The 22,772-nt window shown below is 37.9% G+C and overlaps 1 protein-coding gene across 2 annotated transcripts in view; it reads left to right on the forward strand.

The window, feature by feature from the left end:
- The window catches only part of Sans (SAM_USH1G_HARP domain-containing protein Sans), a 46,322-nt gene that overhangs the window by 11,179 nt on the left and 12,371 nt on the right, over positions 1-22,772 (forward strand). Inside the window, exon 2 of one of the 2 annotated variants that reach the window (XM_065226290.1) lies at positions 20,846-21,022. In XM_065226290.1, the coding sequence (XP_065082362.1) occupies positions 21,000-21,022 (23 nt within the window). In that variant the 5' untranslated portion in view covers positions 20,846-20,999. Of the gene's footprint in view, positions 1-20,793; positions 21,023-22,772 lie in introns of those variants that run through there. The other variant, XM_065226217.1, reaches the window with a different exon arrangement.

The following is a 22,772-nucleotide window of genomic DNA, read 5'->3' on the forward strand; positions in this document are numbered from 1 at the left end:
TTACTCTAATTAGTTTAGATTGTGGTTGGATTTTGGTTGAATTTTTTCTTACTTGGGTACTCATGATGGTCTTGTTATTTAATTATTTATTTGATAAGGCTCAATTGAAATAACTTAACAGGGTTGAGGATTCTTGTTCACTATACAATACATCTTAAAACTATAGTCAAAAGGTACAACCAGGCATGGAAAATCATTTGCATTCATTTCGTGCATTAATTTACATTCATTTGCCCCTAACTTTTTTCATCAACAGAATTTCGCAAAATGGTGTATAGAGCTTTTGTAGGTTTTGTTATTAGCTACAAGTTTTCCATTTCAAATCCGTATCTCTTATGCATGACGAACCATAGCGAACAGAAGCCACTACTGTTTTTCAGTGAATGTATTTTACATTCACTGAAAAACAGTAACACTTTCTGCCAGCTCTAATTTGTGATGCATAAGAGATATAGAATTGAGTTATGAACAAAAGCTGTAGCTAATAACAAAACCTACTAAAGCTCTATACATCATTTTGTGGAATGCTGTTGATGAAAAAAGTCATGAGTCATGTAATATTAAGTGCTCCGAGACTGAAAAGTTCATTGCTCGACGAAAAGTACGTTTGATTAAGCTATATTTCGCGTCTGTTATTACTCAACTTTATGTCAAAATTGATGCTCGTATGTGTCACTCTCAGCGCACCTAAATTTACATGAATTTGGTGTGTATTAATAAAGGTTAATCATATAAGAAGCATTCCACAATTAATTTTCAGAGAATCTTTTTATAACTATTACATAAGTCAAATCAAGCGTCATTTTTGGTCACTGCTACATAATAGGGCCCTATATTCAAGCTAGAAACGTCTTCTATCGGTCCGGGCGGTCTGAGCAGCATGACCAGCATAAAATAAAACAATCCGTTTTTGTTACCGTGGTAAACGAAAGTTAACTACAAACAACTAATTATCACGTATTGCCAACCAAACATTACTATTATTGAAACTAGAAATGAAGCTAGAAATCAAGAAAAAAGGCAGACTTATTTTTCTGAGCGTAAAATTCAGATATAAGTAGCATTTAACGCGATGTCGTGTAATTTGCAATGGTTAGTGAGATACCCTTCATGTGCGCGATATATTGCATAACATGATTACGCGAGCCTGGTTTGTAAATTACGCTTACGTTAAAATTCATTATATTTTGCTGTCTATACACTCTTGGCTTGATCCAGTGAATTTAAAAAAAAATATTCAAAAAATACCTTAAGGGCAGCGTTTTTAAAAGGAAGTTCACAGCTCCAAAAAATATTTTTGTTTTGATTTTCCCACCCATAATTTTAAATCAAATGTATGTAGTCAATAGTATTCAATTCCAATCATTGTTTGTAGTCTACACTGGCTTGACGAAATGAATAATAGAAAAAAAAAACACAATGAAATAGTTATTAATAAAGTCGATTTATACAGAATCTTTTAAATTAAATTCAACATTCCAACTATTTACAAATGCCATCAATAATCAGTTCAGAGTTTACAAAGCAAATCCCGCTTATTTTAAATGCACTTTTGGTACAGATTACCACTGATCTGGTAACACTAGTGTGCATCTTTACAATGAGGTAAAGATCCAAACCAGCCCTGGGACCTGGTAGCCTAATCCAACTACCTCAAGGTTTTACCAGTGCCCGGGGACTTTTTGTGCTGAACAAAGTTATACTTTTATTTTGAAGTTTAAGTTCAGGAAATGGAAATATCATAAAATATTTTGATATATTCAGTTAAGGTGTCCCACCCCCTGCATTTAGTATTATTTAAAGTTTGTGTCCGATTTTACTTTGAGATTGTTTTTAGTGTACAGCAGTTTGACTGGTACAGACTCTTCTTCTTCATCTTTACTCCGCCAAATGAGAAGTATAGCTAAACATTGCATGAGAACCTGAAGTAACTTTGACGGATTCTCTTCGTCGTCTTTCCCAGGTATTTTCAGCACACAGATTAATAAAAGTAGCATCTAATACGACAAACACAATATGAAACGGTTATGTGCTAAAGTTATTAACGAAAGAGAAAGTCGACGCAGAGAATCGATCAATGCTACTTAGGACCTAATGCAATGTTCAGCTTGAAGTGTTAAGTGCGCTTCACACGACAGAAGTTTCGCCATTTTAAGGCTCTGAACCATTTGGTGGATTATTTTAACTTTGGGTTAAAATTTGACAGATGGAAAGTTATCGATTAACCCTGCTATCCGAGCGTAATTATTTCTGACAGACAAGAAGTTAAATTTTGACAATCGTGGTTGAGTGCTTCTCGAAAACCGGTCGGTCGACAGCACAGGGATTTTTGAACATAGAGAATAACTTTCGAAATGTCACTTTTAACCACGAGTTAAATTCAACTCGGCAAATGGTTCACAGCCTAAGGGAGTCATCAATACAGAGTCGCTTCCTCACTACCATTGTTGTAGGCATATTCCGAGTCAAATCACAACCACCTTGACAAAAGATACCAAAGAACAGGCCCCATCTGCTGCTGTAGTCAAACAGAAGGGGAAAATGACGGGAAATATTGAAACATGAAATCTAAATAAACATTTCAAAAGGTCCTATCTGCATTTATCGATTCTCTTCATATACTTTATTTATTTGAAATGTTCAACGAGAAATCAACCTCTTTTGATTTCGCGTCAAAATGCTCATCAATATATTCGTCGTCAATATTTGCATCAATATGATTGTCAATACTTTTGAGTATTGACAATATTTTTGCCCGTGTGGTGCTTGATTTACTCGCAAAAAAATCCGTTGCCATATTCGTGAACGAGAGTCGTCATCTATAAGTTCACGGTGTACATTTCCTTCAACACGCAAACCGTCAACTATGGTTCACGACTGCCTTTCACGAATATGGGAACGGATTTTTTTTCTCGAGTGTATGGATCAGCAATATAAGGCCAGGATATAATTCACGTGCTATTTTGAGCATAGCAGGCATTGAACATCTACTTTTGAAAGTGTGCTATGTTCAGATTACAGAGTTATAACATTATTGTTATTGAATTATTGACGAGAAAAATGTCATCAAGCATTATTTTTTTTCCTCTATTCGGGACCTAACACCACTGCGACCAGTAATTTGATCTAATGTAGTATATCCCGTGTCCTTAGTTTAGTGCATGTCGTATTACTCCACCACTTTTGAGAAATGAAGAAGTATTCGATTGTTTTACTGTTGTCATTCTCGTATTTATCGCAAGGATCCGACTCTAATTGAAAGGTCCCGCTATTTATACCCTTCGGAGTGTTGGAACACCCTCCAAAGGCGCACCCCTTTGTCAGTCAAAATTGGATTCCTTAGCAACAAAAATAAGCTTTGACACCGGTAATGACCATGCATCAGAACCCTAGTCTTAACCACTTCAAACTAGAGAACAACGAATAGAAGATTAGGAATCACATAGATGAAGACTAACTCCATTTTTCCTTGTTTCAAGATCATCCTCGGTGGACAAAGCCGAGTCTGTCACTATCAACAAGACATAAAAAGTAACAAGGACTAATATGTGTTCCTTTGATTACTGCCACACTACTTGGCACTGATGAAGTCTGCAAGTAGTAGACGAAATACGCGTATCTGTCAAAAGATAAGAAATTATAACGGAATTTAAAGGAAATAAACCAACCCACTCAAAGCTCTTCATAAAGGGATTCCGTTAAGAGGTTCGACAAATGTAAAGGATTTATAAATATTTCTTAAAGTTCATAGATGTTATGGCTACCATCCAACATGGTCGAGTTGATCAGCCTGGCTGAACACTGGAATTTGCAATTAAATCATTATCATGCAGTTCAACCCAAATAGGAAACTTTATACCTCTTCAGTGATCAACAATGAAAAATCACCATTGTTTGGAATGGTAAATACGTGAGGAAAAGATCATTGCCAAAATATTCTGTAGTAGATACTTTTGTCCAAATTCATCTCCGCGACTGACCTTAGTCTTGGAGAGTTACATTTGATGGAATCGTATATTTTACTGAAATGTTCCAGCAGCGGTGTCCCAGTGTATTAGAGCGTCAAAAAGAAGTCCGAATAAGATTTATGTGGCACACAAGCAAAGAAGAGAAACAGAGGGCTATCAGTGATTTTTATTCACCCATGCATTCGTAACAATGCTTCCTCATTTCATGTTGCATCTTTAAATTTGCGTCATGGCATACAATCCCGGAATGAACGGTATTCCTGCGAAATGATTTATTTTCCCCTGGATTCGGAAATTACGGGATTACGTTGATTTGTGGACACTGTTTCGTATCACCCCAAGTAACCAAAAGTTCCGCATTCAACGATTAAAATCACTTTCAAGTTCCGTAAAGTTCAAATAAAGTTCCGACCGAACCTTCAAGTTCCATAAAGTTCAAATAAAGTTCCGACAGAACTTTCAAGTTCCATAAAGTTCAAATAAAGTTCCAACCGAACCATCAAGTTCCATAAAGTTCAAATAAAGTTCCGACTGAACTTTCAAGTTCCATAAAGTTCACATATAGTTCCAACAGAACTTTCAAGTTCCATAAAGTTGAAATAAAGTTCCGACAGAAGTTCCATATAGTGCAAATAAAGTTCCGACAGAACTTTCAAGTTTCATAAAGTTCAAATAAAGTTCCAACCAAACCTTCCAGTTCCATAAAGTTCAAATAAAGTTCCGACCGAACTTTCAAGTTCCATAAAGTTCACATATAGCTCCAACAGAACTTTCAAGTTCCATAAAGTTTAAATAAAGTTCCGACAGAAGTTCCATAAAGTTCAAATAAAGTTCCGACAGAACTTTCAAGTTCCATAAAGTTCACATATAGTTCCAACAGAACTTTCAAGTTCCATAAAGTTGAAATAAAGTTCCGACAGAAGTTCCATATAGTGCAAATAAAGTTCCGACAGAACTTTCAAGTTTCATAAAGTTCAAATAAAGTTCCAACCAAACCTTCCAGTTCCATAAAGTTCAAATAAAGTTCCGACCGAACTTTCAAGTTCCATAAAGTTCACATATAGCTCCAACAGAACTTTCAAGTTCCATAAAGTTTAAATAAAGTTCCGACAGAAGTTCCATAAAGTTCAAATAAAGTTCCGACAGAACTTTCAAGTTCCATAAAGTTCAAATAAAGTTCCGACAGAACTTTCAAGTTCCATAAAGTTCAAATAAAGTTCCGACAGAACTTTCAAGCCACATGAAGCAATCCGCACAAGTCTTTATTAGTAACAAAATTTAATGTACGTAAATATTAAATGATCAGTGGCCCGAATAAATCATAATTCTTATATTTATGCAGTGCATCAACATTCTGTTAAAACATAAAAAAAAAATTAAAAAGTAATTTCCTGGATTCGAACCCGTGTATTCGGCATGCGATCTACTAACGCTAACCACTGCGCCACAAATGGGTTGGAATACCATGCGGGCAAATACCAATTTCAAATTCATCAAGGTATTGTGTTTCGTATGCAAGTCAGTCAGCTGGCACTGAAAACTCCAACAGTAGGCGGGACAACAGCTCGCTTTAATATATTTCAGATGACGCAGCGGTTCGTGCTGGGGCTCTCACGCAGAAGGACTGGGTTTAATTCTTCAAACAGCTCCAAAACTACTAATGCTGATAAATCAATAAACAAAAATACCTGCCTTTAGAAAAAACTTTCATAAAAGTGCGAACTAAACACAGAATTGGGTTAGAGGACAAAAACCTTTTTTAATTTATTTTCTAAAAGTTCCGTTCAAGTTCCGCCAGAAGCTGCTTAGAATTCTCTTCAATTATGATACCGGAACTTTCAAGTTCTTATAACGACTTAAAAATGAGGCTGCTTAGAATTCTAAAGACCATCACTAACTAAGCTGCTTAAGCCACAAATGGCCTTTTATCAGAACTTTTGGTTACTTGGGACGTTAAGGTCCACTAATTGGGTTCTATTTCGAACCCACAGGTAGGTTAAGTACCAATGGTAGGTATTGTCCAGCCATTTGCCAGCCAATGCTATTTTGGAAGAACAAGATATTGTATTTGTTTGTTGAATCTCGGTAATTTTCGCAGCGTGTCGAGCAGCTCGGCAATAAGGTTTACTGAGATATCAGCAAAAATAATGTTTGGTTGCTGATTCTCGGGAAATGTTCCACTGAAGCAAACGCCATTTTGATTGCCCAAATTTCCGAGGTTCGGCAAACAAAAATAAGTGTGTGCCATGGCAGATGCGCATATTGATCTACATATGTAATTATTCAGCTGTTGGCGGTAAATCTATAGAGAAAGTTAACGGTTTATTGATGAAAGTGAAAAAGTTAAAGCGTATACCTTTATTGATTGCCCTGCGCCTCTGCGACTTGTACAGACCTCAAATAACCCTGTCAAGTACCATTCCGGGCTGTGTAATCTCAGCAGGTTGCCAGCACCACCTCCATACTATAAAACCGAACACATCATTTGCACATCTGGATCTGGCCAGACACCGCACACCCTACCACACTAAACAATGCTGGATGAAAGCCGTTCATTGTTCAAACTCATTTCCACGCTGCACATCGAAATGGTTAGATTGAGCATGAGTATGAAGAGGAAACCAAAATAAACACGGAAAAAAGGCACCGCCGTAACTGCCCAGAACCCCCACCCTGGGCGCTTCGAACCTCTCTCCTAACCTTCCTTTCCAATGAGTAGCGAAAAATATGCTACGATGGTATAGGCGGGAAACCCGCTGCTGGTTCAGGGAGGCGTTTGAACTTTATGGTGTTTGTGTAAAGCTTGTGCACCGTCATCAAGCCGGTTAGAACCGTAATTACAGTACCTTATAGAGCAATAACAGACCGGTCTGTGTTTGAGCAACTTTTTGTTACGGATAACTCTCCAGAATTCATCGAAAGTATTTCACGCTTTACATATACTACCCGTCAGTCCTCGCATTCATTGGTTGTAGACAATGGTGATGAGTGCTGGATTATGACTCCCTCCACTTTTTTTTTTTGCTGAGGTAAAAAGCATTAACCGTGCTTAGGAGAGGAAACGGTCTTATCATTATTTGACACGATTTATTTTTCGGGAAGGAGCTCATTATAAGTGTCACGCTAATGTTTGCTTTCCAACTCGCTCCCAGTCAGCTATTGTAGCTACTGCCGGGGGTTTCCTGCTTTCGTTTCGACGTTGTGTTGGCCCACAAACGAGGCAATTGGCAAAGAAACTATAATTATGTCATACCGTGAAATGGGATAGAGACTGAGCAGTGTTACATTTAGCAGCCGCAAAGCTATGCCTTGATTGAGATTAACCATTTTGCAACGCAGCAAAAATCGTGCGTCTTTTACTTCGGCGCACCACCAACAATCGTGCGCTGATTGAACGTGAGCACCTTTCGAGAAAAAGTACTTTTTGGAGGATCTTTTGTAGCAGGTAGCACATCAAATCTTCAATCATCAGATCCCTACGTACGTCTTGTAGATTTCGAATAGTGATGCACCGAATAGTGCTTTTTGGCGTTTACATCGAAATGTTATCTGATAGGGGAAATGTATGTAATGTCGGCCTAAATGCTCTTAATTTGGGCCCATACATAAATTCAGCAATAGACTAAATTTTCAATAGCGGACAAGAATATCCATAAGTACCGTCCCAATGACGCGTTCATCTAGATAAAATTTATAAATAACAGATGTTTAGCGATGGGCCCAATCTTAGATCCATAGGCCAACATTAGAGCTATTTTCCCTATTCGGCCTTTTCTCATCTAACAAGTGGTCGACAAAGTGTATGAGTACAATTTCTAGAGTGCAAACGTTGATATTCGGCGCCGAATTGTATGGCAACCGAATATTTGGTGCATCACAAATTTTGAATGGTGTGAAGAAAGTTCAACACCTATCTAAAAAAGTCTAGAGTTACAAATAACAGTTGGGATTACATTAGCAAAAATCAACGGTGGGACTTTGTATGGGAGTGGCTGTCAAATTGTTAGTTTAGTGTCGAACAGTGAAATTATTATTTTGCTTTAAATCTTGATTTAAAAACTGAGATGTAAGTCTATGGGTTCGAAAAAATATATTGTTGGGCTCAGAAAACGAAGCTCTTTCAAATGGTGTATAAAGCGGCGCCGGCGGTAAGCGTGGTTGCCCCTCACCCCAAAAGGCCTGGGTTCAATCCCAGTCGGCTCCACCGGGATTTTCTGAGGCATCCTCTGATCACGCCTTCCTTGATCCCCGGTCCATGAGCCTCCCTGGCGTCGGTAGCATTGGTACTTAGTACGAAAAACAAATCGATAGAAATAAATGGTGTAAAGAAATCAATATTTTTTTTTAAATTAAAGACTTCAATTGTAGTTGTAATAACAGGCTGGAGGAATTAACTAACTTTTTCCATTGTTTTCGTACAAAATTTCAAACGATAATTTCTTAACTATTCTTCATAAAATTAGCTTAACTCGTGACTGTTACTTTTTTCTTTAGCAGTTAAACATTTTGGATATGCCAAATCAAAGCCTCAACTTCCCCCTTTTCAGTAATTTGCAGATATTAGGTTTTTTTTATAATTTTCCAAGATACAGTGATTTAAATCAATAGGCCATTAGGGTTCATGTGTGATTTAACCTTTTTATTTTATTTTATTTGCAAGCAAAAATTGGATTTCTCCATCGAAATTTGAACTGCATCTTACAGGAAAAAATGTTATTTTCAAAATCGGTGGAAGGAAAGCTCATGAAAAAATGCATTTTAAAGAATAAATCCAATATGGCTACCAAAGCTTTAACTTTGCCCTTTTCGATGGTGTTCATTAAGTTTTCTTGTGAATTTTTGAAGATATGATCATTTGAATGAATCAAGAATATAAAAAAATTGAGCACTTTTGAAAACTGTTGAAGCCCCGAGTTACCGAGGGGTCCATCAATTAACCTGTGTCCACCGTTTTACTAATTCCATAACTAGAACTTCTGAACGAGTACAAACAATGGACTGGTTTCAGCGTTTTCACAAAACGGAACCAACAAATTACTATTTTTTTATCGAACAATCAAATGTTGACTACTTTTCTAGAGGATCTAGAAGAAAACATCTTAAAATATTCCTGATGAATGTGGGCGTCTTAGCGGAATACCTTTATAAAGAGAGAGAGAGTGAGAGACCAGTATTAGTAATTTACATTTAATTCCACTACCTTATTGGCTTATCCTTGACAGATACGCGTATTTCGTCTACAATGTGCAGATTTCTTCAGTGTCTTGTACAAATACTCGACTGAAGAAAACATCGCATTGTACCGAATATATATTAACTCAGGTTCATTTTCACTTAGAAGCTAGGTAAACTTAAATCTCCTGTAGGAGCAGGTACTCCGCTGCTTACTCGTTGATGTGTCCTAGGTAGGAGCCATGTGTGTCTGTTTCCTTGATCCCGGTTGAGTAAAGTTGAATTCCGTTATTTGTTATGGTTAACATCCATACCTCTCACGCCAAAGTCACGAGTTCAAATCTCACCCCCGGACAAGTCACGAATGACCCAAGAGTGTTGAAGTGACTATAATAATAATAATAAAAAAAAAATAAAAAAAAATTTCATGGTGTAGATACGGTTTGTAAAATCGTGACGATCTCCGTCGATAGTTGGTGGTTCTCTGTGAAGATGTGTTCTGCAACCTTTGATTTGAAATCATACACACTATGAAAATGTCATGTAAATTTAGGTTCCCTGCGACCGACACATGTAAGCGGCCCTTTTGACATAAGAATCAGTTGAAAGAAACAAGAAAATCAATTCAATGAAACGTTCTCTTCGTCGATTTGCTTATGTTTCGGTTTGAGAACACTTAATTTTACATGAAATGTTTGTTTACGTTCCATGATTTACGTCCAAACAAACATGTCATAGTTGAAGATGCTAATTTCAAATAACAGACTGTAGTGGTAATTTTTATACGATAGATGGAGTAGATGAAAGCATAGAGTTGATAGTTCCGTTAGAGTACGGCAGTGTGAAGATTGCATATAGATATTAGAATAGCGAGCTAGAACAACTTTTAAGGAAGGTACAAATCGGTTTTTTCATCTCTCTTTACCAAACTCCCCCTTTGGAGACATAAAGTCAAAGTACATAACTCTGGATGGGAGCATACCATCAATTACTGTCAATGGTCGAAAGGTACAGTAGCAGCACCTACCCCACCCGTGTCCCCTCGAGATCGTCAAGTCGACGATGACAGGAGCACATATTGTGGTAGGGGTAAACAATAGTTGCAATTTCCAAACCTACGACTGGATGCCTTCCTTCAAATAACAACTGAAGTGCGGTAAAAATTGGTAGAACTGTTTCAAACACGCAGTTGGTACTTGAGCGGGTCGGTTTTCATCTCTTTTTGCCAGTGGTGGCGGGGGGGGGGACACCCCTCACCATCCCTCTCCAAAGGGGAAAGGGGGAGTTTGGTAAAGAGAGATGAAAAAACCGATTTGTACCTTCCTTAAAAGTTGTTCTAGCTCGCTATTCTAATATCTATATGCAATCTTCACACTGCCGTACTCTAACGGAACTATCAACTCTATGCTTTCATCTACTCCATCTATCGTATAAAAATTACCACTACAGTCTGTTATTTGAAATTAGCATCTTCTACTATGCAAATCGTTGACTTCACGTAGAAGTAATACTAAAAACATAGTCAAAAAAAAAAAAAACATGTCATGTAATATTAAGTGCTTTGAGACTGAAAAGCTCGTTGCTCGACAAAAAGTTCGTTTGATTGAGCTATATTTCGCGTCTGTTATGACTAAAATTTATGTCAAAATTGACAGTCGTATATGTCACTCTCAGAGCACCTAAATTAACATGTTTTTTTTTCTAAGTGTGTGGTTATGTATACTGCACACTTAGAAATACCCAATTTTACACGTGACGGAATCCATCTTTGATGTTAAGGATGAGACGTAAACAAACATGTCATGTAAAATTAAGTGCTCCAAGACTGAAGTACGTGTGATTGAGTTGAATTTTGCGTCTATTATGGATCAATTTGATGTCAAAATTGACGCTCGTATATGTCAGTCACCTAAATTTACATTAATTTTTCTAAGTGTGTAGTGAAAACTAAATCTAATACGATTTTTGAAACTGTGGTATTAGCTTAAGAAGTAATATCTTGATCAAATGGAACGAACACTCAGTCAGGGTTCAGGTGCCACGGTCAGAGTTAATGTACACGTGCATCCATCCCGCGTGATAGAGACACGCTTTCTATAAGATCGTAGGTGCCTGGTACATTTCGAGACGTATTATTTCGCGTTTCTATTTTGTTCCTACGTGCCTCATTCGTGTCACATATGATGTGTCTCATCAGCTAAGCTCGGCGAGCTCCAGGGAGATCGGCAGCGTACCTACGTCCTGCGTGCATGCTAAAAGTGGCTGGTTGGTGATAAAAAAAAAACAGCAGAGAACTGTTGTAGTCCTGTCACATTCTCGTGTTGCTGGTACAACTGATTGATTTCAATCAGTTGATATTCAGTTTTTGAGGGTTGAGAGATTGTGGTTTTATAGAAGTATTTCAAGCGGAAGATGAGTTAAACGATTACGAACCAATTACCGGCGGGGTTATTTGTTACCGATCCATGCGCGTGGAATTTTCATGGTTCAAAATATTGATTTAGCTCCACCAAGTTCAAATGATTTCAAATCAGCACCTGATCATTCTCACAAAATTTGTTCTCATTAGGATGCGAACTCATACTGCACTTGGCCCTTTGAAATTTATGTGGGAATTGAAAAATTGAACGTTAGGATAATTAGTTATTAATTGATTAGGAAGATGATGTTCTTCTGACATGGTTCATTTACTACTCAGCAGACAAAAAAATCGAGGCTATTATGTCATAAGGGCAAGATGCAGTGTTGCCCTGAAAACAGCCGATTAATCCTGCCAGCAAGTTATCAACTTGGAAATTAATTAATATCAAATTTTTTTGACATTCAACAAAGTTGTAGCTTGAAAATTTTCACGTAAGAAGGGGGGGGGGGGGGTCTGATGGACAACTTTTCCGTAAATCATTATGGTGCAGGGCTAGAACGATGAGGACAAAAAATACACATTTCTTATAGTAATTCCCATATAAACTTCAAATAGCCAGTGCAGCATCAGTTCGCCACCAAATTAGCTCAAATTTTGGGATATTGATCAGCCTGATTTGGATCCGATTGATCTTGGTGGATCAAATTGATAGGTATTTTGCAGCTGGCAGAGAACCAATAGTTCGGAGGGTCCTTTAAAAAAAACTTCGTTGTTGAAATTGATTCGTATGACTTCAACCATCAGTATTTTCAGCCTTTCAAGCTGTAGCCAAAATCACTAGTTAATTCAAACATCTACTTAAATTTGAGAACTGTTCAAATATATTTAGACAAAAAGCATGGTGTGTTCGTCCCAAGTAGTAGTCAACCTGAAAATATGATGAGAAATAAGAAAACTGGATTGTAGATTTTGGGATGAATCCAACATATTTGTCACACTCAACGGTCAGAATATGAATCGAAAACCATGTTTTGCAAAATGTTTATTTAGTAGGCTCAATATCTTTGAAAGATCGCTCCACAGGACTAAACAAATATTACAATGGAGATCTAAATCGATTTCCTTTATTATTTTTTTTTTGCTTGCAACGCATCGAGTCTCGACAGATCCACAAAGCCTTTCTGCCGAGGATGCTGATGTTCGTTTTTGCATGCTTTATCGGCCTCCTGAGGGCACATCCATCATCACCACCTCTTCATGCAGCACCTCTACTACTTCCTCTGTTGATTTGCTGGTGCTGTCTGACAATGCACCTACAGCCACTACACAAGGGTACGAACTGCTATCCGAGTTGCAAGGAATTTTGTAGTTCTTCAAGAAACTTCGTGGTACTTCAGGGAACTTTTTAAAAGTTCAGGAAACTTTCTTGAAGTGCAGATTTTTCTTTAAAGTTCAGCTAACTTTGTAGAAGCTCACTGAACTTCAGTGAACTTCGTAGAGTTTCATCGAACTGCTTCGGTAAACCTTCTTCTACGTATCTGAAAAAGTTATAAGACAACGACACTTCATACACCTCGCAGCTCGTAATTGACACTATGGGCTGAATGAGGCTATTCATACTGTCGCTAATGTGATTAGTAACACTTATGCTTCGTTTGACTCTAATGTTCCGTTAACTGTTTTCACTAGAACACTGTCCTGATTTTGAATGTTTCTTTGGTATTATTATTATGTTTTGTCTTATGCATTAAGACCAACATATGTCAGATAAATCATGAGCTAAATTTAGTGAAATTATTTGAAGTTCTGAGATCATGGAAAAGTTCAGACAACTTCGTAGAAGTGGGAACTTTATACAAGTTTAGGTATCATCGTAGAAGTTTATTGTTTAATGGCAGGGAACCTCTTTATTATTCAGGGACCTTTTTTTTATAACTTCAGAGCTTTGATGAAACCACATGGACTTGAAATAGTTCAGAGAATTCCGCACAAAATCAGGAAATTTCGTGCGTCGAACTTTGCGCAAAATCAACGAGAAACGTAGACGTGAAGCAAGCTTTGATGAAGCTTTGTGAACTGCGTAATAATTCGAGGAACTGCGTATAATTTCATACAAGTACAGGGCATTTTGAAAAAGTTCAGGGAATTTCGTAAAGACAGAATACTTCAGGGATCTTCGTTTTAGTTTAGGGAACTTCATAGCAGTTTGTCAGAGATCTTAAAAATCTCAATGAACTTCCTCAAGATGAAGATTTTTGACCATCGTTTAATTTCAAGGTATTTTGAAATTTGAGTAAATTTTCTAAAACTTAAGGAAATTTTGTAGATGTTCAGAAAACGTTGCTTAAGTAACAGGATATTCTTTCAGATATGCTCCCTAGACAGCCAGGAAGTTTTAAAAGATCAGCACTTGCTGATGTTCTTCTGATCTGAATTAGCCAGTTGCTAAAAAAAAGGATGACTTAAGAATGTGCTAAAGTTTTTGAATATCAAAATTTTTCAAATGGATAGTGTTGAAACGGTATTTTCCAAATTTAAACCATACACTCTGGCAACATGGTGGAAACATGGTGATTTGATTGGTTGATCTGTTGCAGGTTGTAGCAATGGATGTTCCACTTTCTGGTTTGTTGTAGCGAGATGGTGGCGCTTAGTGGTCACTTTGTGGAATTGGTACCGATACTCAGGCGCTTCCTTCTGACACTGTTGGTATACAAAGGCAAGGTCGCCCATTATCTAACCGAAAAGGTTATTTCTTCTTAGCGATTACGGACATCGACGCGAAAACGATGCCATCGAAACCCGCAGAGCAATGGTCAGCAGAAGCCACCTAGATCGTACTGTGTCAACCAGAAAGCGATTTGAAGGAACGGGACAGAAGGTCGGTAGACTTGGTGATATTAATAATTGGAATGGTAAATATATCGCTGCACTGGTCTACACGCTCATCTGAGTTAAAGCCAACGATGCCCGCTCATGTCACTATTTTGCTGCAGCTATTTAGCATAGACCGCGCCATCACCCAGTGGGTCACCGTTTCTGTTAAAGAATTTATCTGAATGCTCGATCACACGAGGCACATTAAAAAAAGTCTGAACATTTTTAAAGTAATGATAACAAAGTACAAGTGAAAGCGTAAAAGCACCAAGAAAAAAATGTTCTGCAAAAAATTATTCCACCCATTGAATTATCATAACATTCATTGCATTCGTAGCATTCCGATATAATCTATTCAAAATACGTAACATCCCATCTAACAATGTATACCAGTTGTGTTGCCGATGAATGGTTAAATTACGTTGAAAATGTGTGAACGTCTTGCAACGGTCAAATCCCCGTACTAAACAATACCGATACACTTTTTGTAGAATTTTTGTCCATTCTATATTTTGAAAATAACGTGTCAAAAGATATTACTCATGCAAGTGCAGTTAAGTGTTGAACCGGAAAAAATAAACAAAGAATATTCTAACTGACCGGCAAATTAATGGCTTTTGCTATTAGAGGATTTCAAGAATTTAAGCACTGCAAATATATGCTACCTTTCCTCTAAAATAGGAATGGTTTGTGCAAACGCAAATGAAATGTCGGTCAAAGCAACCAAGTTTCAACAGCCTGTATTTCGCTTACCTACACCTTCCAGAACTTCGAGCTCTGCAGTTCTAGCATTAACCGTAGCACATGAGATGAGGCACATGAGATCAGCGCGAGCCTCGCGCACGCCAGGATTTTTGGGTGTCGCATTTGTTTCTCTCTCGTATCTTATTCTCGCGTGTCTCTTTCTCGCTCGTCACATGTTGTTTTCGTTGCGACGGGAGACGGTTTGTTGAGAGTCTCGGCAGCACATTTTTGCACACACGAGGAAAATGTAACTCTGCCCACGGTGAGGGTTGTTAATAATCTACTTTGTAGAATTCTCGCTTTTTTATCGATGATTGCCTGGATTGTGGTCTTCTTGTATCCGTTGAGTCGAAGATGTAATGTAATTCCTTAACCTTTCCTGTTTGGCTAATATTACATGGCTTCACTGAGCACTAGACTGATGCAAAATTTGACTTTTTCGCTCCACAGTGCTTAAATGGTTTCAAATTGGGTCCTGATTAGCCTCACAAAGTTACAACTCATTTGGTTAGAAACAGACTTCGCACAAGCCATTTGAAGTTTGCATGTAAATTACTATGGGAAATCTCAACTTTTTGTTCATTGCCTTCTAGTCTTTTCCATATTGAGCTGCGAAACAGTTCGATAGCCATTCTTATAGAAAATTTTTCAGCTACAACTTTGCTGAAGATCGTTTCTATGTAAAACGAGACAGGAAAAAGTTATTAATTATTTAAGAGATTGGTAAACTTATGACATGATCAAGCAGCTGCTCTGTAGGCAACACTGTATTTTGCAGTGTGACATAGTAGCCATGATTTTTGTGTCCTATTCAACGCCCCAGAAACACCAATGTTGCCTGCTGAGCAGTTGATTGAGCATGATCATAAGACATCAGCGCATTGAACCATTGATAACTTTCGATCTGCTGGGAATAAGCTGGGAAAATTTCCTACAAGCACAGTTGAAAGTTTTTGAAGCAGACTGATATGGTGAATTATTAGATAGACATGAACAAAAATCTTGCTTTTACCATAGTAATTCCAATACAAACTTCAAATGGTTTGTGCGATCTCAGTTTCTCACCAAATGGGTTCAAATTTTGAGAGGTTAGTCAGGATCCGATTTGGAATCGTTTAAGTATTGTGGAGCGAAAATTTCAAATTTTGCATCACTCTACTGAGCACATTAATGTTTTTTAGGCCTCGACCAATCCCGGTTTTTCCGGTCAGTTAAACGGACATATCTATTGCCTTTCGACATTGTATTACTACCACTCTATACAGTACAGCTATTGCACCAGTAGCCGCCCGGTATTCTCCTCCCCTGGCCTGCTCAACGTTCATACGAGATCCGTAGATGAATAGAGTAGTATGATTCCCCACCCGTCTAGATCGTGGTGAACACCATCCGTCAGCCGTGTCAACTGCCGACGTTTGCATATGGTGGCTACCGTGAATGATGCAACAGAAGTTAACATTATCAAGATACATTTTAGTTTTTTTTATATCATTTATCATCCAATCTTCCTACGGGTCTCACACCGCAGTGACAGATTTTTGTGGTCGTCCCAGCGCACTATCAAATTTTCCTGCAGGTGACTCACACCGTGACGATAGCTTCCCTTTCCAAGTGGCCGTCCTAGCGCACTTCCTGCGGGTGTCTCACACCACAGCGAAAGATTCCTTTTCCAAGTGGTCGAAGACGATGACGATTTCCTGATGACTAGAAGATCGAGAAATGCGAGTTTCCCGTCATTTTCTACCTCGTAAGTGAATTTTATATCCTTGTGAATTTTGATGATCTCATCTAAAATTTGTGGAAGGGCTTCCCGTTTAACTACGCTGAAGATATCGTCAACAAACCTCCACCAACGGTTTGGTAATAGTCCTAATAAGACTACCCCTACCCGACGGTAATATTGGTTTGGGTGGGCGTGCCTTGAATTCCTAAAAATCACCGAGAGAAGTCATTGTTTACAAAAGCTGTTACGCCTAATTCCAGCTCTATCTAGATATGTTTAAATCTATCATACCATGTACTTCAACATTGAGGGTGCGATTTCAAAAACCAAAGTCGGTCGCGGTATTTAGGTGGTCTCATTTTGATCCAGAGATGATGGATTTTAATTCTTAATACGCCATACGATAGGAGTTTTTATGTGATGATGGTAATTAAAATTATCACCGATTGCCTGTGAAAAGCGATTTCCCTAACACAGATTTCAAAGTTGAATTCCAACCGGTCTCACCTAAAGGGCCACGCACATAAGATCCGTTTGCGTTGCGTTGACGTAAATTTGACAGTTAGACAATAGATTTAGCTGTCACTTTGCCGCAACGCGTCCGATCCGGATCTAATGTGCGTGGGCCTTAACTGTGTATGTATTCAATCACCGCATGGTGATTGGTGGTGTTCTCCAGTACACAATGAAAGGCTGCCTGCAAGCAGTGAACTGCAGCCCACATGAGCATCCATAGAAAGAGGAAGAAGCTGTACCGCCATTGATCGGAATTAGTAGCTCTTCGTTAGTTGCTGTGGGCCTATGTCAAGTGCGTCGTACTAAATAGTATAAACAGAGAGAACCCCGCTCAAATTCCTATTCCTACGCCAAACACAAGCTCCTACTGCAGTTAACAAATAAGATTTATTATATAAGACCACATAGTCCTACGTCGACATTGCGGACAACCCCATAGGGCTGTCCCTTGTAGTTTTTTCTGCTGCCATGGAGCCTGAACGCAAAAGAAAAGGGCAATATCTTGATCTCAATTTTGATTAAATTTATTTGAGCAATCAATGTTATATGCTCACGGATGATGAGAATGATCCATCATCCAGACAAAATTCCACTAAATATTTCCGGCTTAATGCCAATAAGGAATAAGTCCCCGATATTGTGGTAACCACTTCCGATTCCCATGCTCTTTGCAAGGAACTTCTGAACTTCATTAATGAATTCAAATTAAATATCACTTCAAATTGGCCATCTGAAACCTTGGATGGACTCAAACGGTTTCTCAAGTATCTTGTTGAGAAGAGCCACAAATGTTTTACTTACCACATCAAAACTGAACGTCTGTTCAAGGTAGACTTAACAGGTCTGCTCAGTGGTGAATCCCTGGATCAGCTCAAAAATAAATTGACAAATTTAACTTGGAGTTGAGAGAATGGAGAAAATGAATTCCCGTCCTGGTGATCTCCACGCATCGGAATTTCGTATGATTTTTATTTATTTCACTTCAAATTTAATGAAGATTAAGGCCTTAGAGAAGGCTAGCCTTATGCTCCAAGCCCAGTGAAGTGGGGACACTTCAGGAAGACTGGAGGAAGCTTCCAAAACCGCACTCTGTGCCGTAAGTGCCAGGAATGGGGTCACGGAACAAAAAATTGCCACACGCCAGCTAAATGCATGAATTGTGGTGATTCCTCTCACGCAAAGGACGTCTGTCCTGTGAAGAAAGATCATAAGAAATTGAAATCTTCAAATTGTGGTTAAAAACACAAATCTACCAGTTACGCCAAATCTACGATCAAATGCATTGTTTACAAAAGCTGATACGTCCATTTGAAAAAGTAATCGAGCATTGATTTCTCACAACAATCAATTCCCTTTATGAGATATGATTTTGTTTAAGTTTTTAGTTTTAAGATGATCATTGCTATACTGACACGCATGTATAAAAAACCTATTTAAAATACTAAACTGCTAAGGCAAGAATAATGTAAAAACACTTAGTGAAATACTGTCAGAATATATATCCCAACAAATAAGGTTGATAACTTACTGTGGCAGCTGGAACGCCTATTTTCCATGAAACTAATTTATGACGGAGCAAGCTTATTAGGAAAAAAAAACCCACATGGCCAAAAAAAGCAATCATTCATATTATGAATGTCAAATTTTCCTGAACAATGAATAAGTAATGCTGGAGTGAAAAAACATCCACGATAACATCGTGACGTTAGTCAGATCCGAGTTGTACGATTCCCTTCGGGCTCGAGGTAGACAACCTAATGTTCCAGTTCGGAATATTTTGGCTAGACGCGATCTGGAGTTTATGCAACTCATATATGTTTTCTTGAAGAATATTAACCATAGATTGTAAGTTTGATTAACCTTGTGTTTAGTTTGTGTTTTGTATGTGTGTGTGTTTTTTTTTGTAGATTTGTTTCTGTAATAATTGTATAAATACAGAGTTGATATAACGTCGATAGGATTAAGTATATGTTTTAGAAATAGTGAAATTTTTGAATCATAAATCATATTCCAAATCTCCTTTTCCCTCTCCCGATCCAAACAATTGTCATCCACTAACCTCGAGAAGACCGCGAGCAATCGGTTCCAATCCTTTAATTTTAGATTTAAGACATTTATAATGTATAAACAAAATGATAACTTGGCTCTGTAAAGTTTATTCGATTGAGCCTGTACAAATAAAGTAATTAACAAAAAAAAAAAAATAAAATAACATCGTGACATGGTGGTCAACGGCTTTTCGCCGCAGAGATAAACGTTCTAATGCTAGTCCATTCAACTGCATTTCGAATGGACCACGTTCACGACCAAGGCGTATAATTATCGGAAATCACTTTATTCCGCAGCTGGATTCTCTGGCATTCAATTGCCTATTTTGATGCAAATTAACTCTACTATTCTACTTCGATGGTTGCTTCATTCTCTTTTTACTAACATAATAGCGATACACTAGGATACGGTACCACGATCATTTACGAGGTCATGGTCCGCTGTGAAATTATGTGTATATTTTTTTATAGCGTTGCTGCTCGATAAAACATTTACATTAGCACGTGGACAGCTTCGTTTTTCAAATTGAAACGCTTTTCTTGTGGAAATATCCGCAGATAGGCCTCAGACGCACAGCGCAAGTGAAAATGTCACCGTTAGATTTCCTATTCCATCAACTCTGTGATTCAAACAAAACACTGCCAAATTCCGACAAATCAGCTACCAGATAAACATTGAATGAAACAAGACCTACGAATAAATTAGTGCCATTAAAAGAGACAAATGTACGGCGTGATTTTTCATTCGAATTGAATTCGGTGATGATGGTGCACTCCTGTAGGCTGGTTCAAAAAATAAAAATCAATTATTATCTGGAATCAGCGCAAAGTTTTTTTAGGTTCCTCTTCTCCTGCTGCACAAGCTCGCTATGATTTGAAATACTTTTTTCTTCTTTTATTAAAGTGAATAAATGTTTTACAGTAACAACGCTGAAAGTCGAGTTTTGTTTACCTTTTATCCGTTTCGCTTCCTCGGTTGAATCCGTACACACCATCTTTATACCATCACCAGCACACTCTTCTCTTCTGGTCTCTGCAATGGTTGTTGCCAAAGCGAAATTATATCTTCTAGCGGTGCATTCAATTTTAATTTGCCTACGCTTGCTGTGGTTGTTTGGAGTGTTCAATTGTATGTATTACGTTTAAGCTTGATTCACACGCGCGGATCGTGTTCTCAGGTGCGTGCACTACACATCCAAAAGAAAATAGTGGTTTTATCTTTTATGTTGGAACCTGCCAGAGCACAACCATCCAAAAGCATTAAACTCGAAGAAAGTGATATCGAACCGTCCCATCAGATATGTGTGCTATGTGTGGGTTTCTGGGAGAAGTGTTATGTGCTTGAAGACAGCATACGAATGATGTTTTTACTTTTCAATGAAGATTGCTATTCTGCACAGATGATAAAGCTGAATGAGTGATTTGTGAATTGCAGATAGGGGTTATCGCAGTGGGATCGTGTGTTTACGAAGCAGATGATTTGGACTGTGGTGTGTACGAGGTGAAAAACAAGTTGGTGGGAAGTTGTGCAGAAACAGCTCAGTGGAATCAATGAAAGCAGAAACGTTGAGTTAGCAGATAACGGAGCGATGTCGTCGGACAGAATACACAGGTGAGTCATTGGAGGTTTTTTTTAATAAATGGCTCGATTTTTTTTAGATTTTGGATACAAATCGTATAAAACTCATGACATACATGATTGTAGTACCACTGTACTCAATAAATCTAGTACTTCGATTGCGATAATGGATTAAAGGAGTACAACGGTACAACAATTATGTCTGTCATAAGCTTAATTATAGAATTTAAAACAACTGAAGTGTGTAGCAATTGGTTTTGAAATGGTTGTAATAAGAAAGGCAGTTACTAATAAAAATGGGCCATGAGTTTCGAAAACACCGCATTGAATTTCAAGCGAATTGGAACGTCTTACAATTTCTAGTGCACACGGGAAAAAATCCGTTCCGAAATTCGTCAACCTCAAAGTGACGATTTTCGGTACAAGTAACAAATTTGTTCACGATAAATAGTACACCATGAATAAAAATCATGAAATCGTGAACATTGTTACGCAAACTAAACGTAACGCCTGCGTTACGTTGCACTGAGCACCAGGAAAGGCAACACAAGTCATAGAAGCATGAACTCTATTATGTTAATCATGATCTTCTTCTGGTAAACATGATTAAAGTTCATTAGTATTGCAATATCCTGAAACGGGAACTTGGTTCAAACGCCAACATAAAATTGATTGGATTGTACAGCATGGAAGTGGAAGGAAACTGCAAACGATGGCATACTTGGCTGGAACAACCGAACGATGCAGGTTTCACCCACACCCCAAATTGGCAGCAGGCATCTGTCCAGTAGATGGAGTGGACACATTTTCAGCACATCAATTCAACGGATCTCTGGCCACCATGTTCCAGTTGCCAACATTTCAGAAATGTTGATGCATAAACTGAAAAATTACAACGTTAATTTTTTTTTTTTGAGTTTTACAAATAACGGTGTATACTGTATTATTGCTATAACTGCACAAGCTTGTAGCTTTTTGAATACCTCATATTTTTTGAGTCTTCAACATTCTAAGCAATGATCTCTAAAGATGCCTTATGCTTGATAATCTTGCGACTAATGTTTGCATTTCCTCCTTTTTATTGGCCCATCAATCGAGAAATAGTCGATGGATATTTCCGATAATTTATAAAGTTACTTGTACTGAGAAATATTTTTTAAACATTATTTAACTTCAGGACGTTCCCTGGAATTTTCTTCCACCTTACCGTGGAAGCCTCTTCAGCCTTCGCTCGAATGATTCTTTCATCTTCTCCCGCCAGTTTTTCCAACTTTTAAGGAACTTCAAGGATGCTATCAGATTTTTATTGCGGATCCACACTAGCTGCAGGAACATTTAAAAAGTTCTGACACTTCAGAAAAGTCCAGATTTTTGTGTAAGTTTCGATAAATTAAAGACAGTTTCAAACTTAAAACTTCTGTTAAAATTCGATAACCCGGAAATTTCAGAAAAATCCAGCGAACTTCAGTGAACTTAAAGAAACATCATAAATATTTTGGAAACTTCACAAGTCCAAAGAACTGCAGGGAAATTTAATAGTTTTCAGGAACTTTATTGAAGCTCAGAGAACATCAGGACAGATCAATTAATTTCAATGGAATTGCTGAAATTATAAAGAAGTTCAGAGAAACTCAGGAAATTTCCGAAAACTTCAGCAATGTCCTGAGGGGTTCATGCAAATTTAGGAAACGTGGAAACGTAAGGGAAGTTACATGAACATTAGAACATTGTGAGAACATTTTACGGGAAGTTCTATGCTTTTTAATGGCAGTGTCGATAGCTT

This window comes from Ochlerotatus camptorhynchus, unplaced genomic scaffold (assembly GCF_037179485.1).
Source record: "Ochlerotatus camptorhynchus isolate MF236.1 unplaced genomic scaffold, CSIRO-AGI_Acam_v1.1 ptg000002l, whole genome shotgun sequence".
NCBI classification, from domain to species: Eukaryota; Metazoa; Arthropoda; class Insecta; order Diptera; family Culicidae; genus Ochlerotatus; species Ochlerotatus camptorhynchus.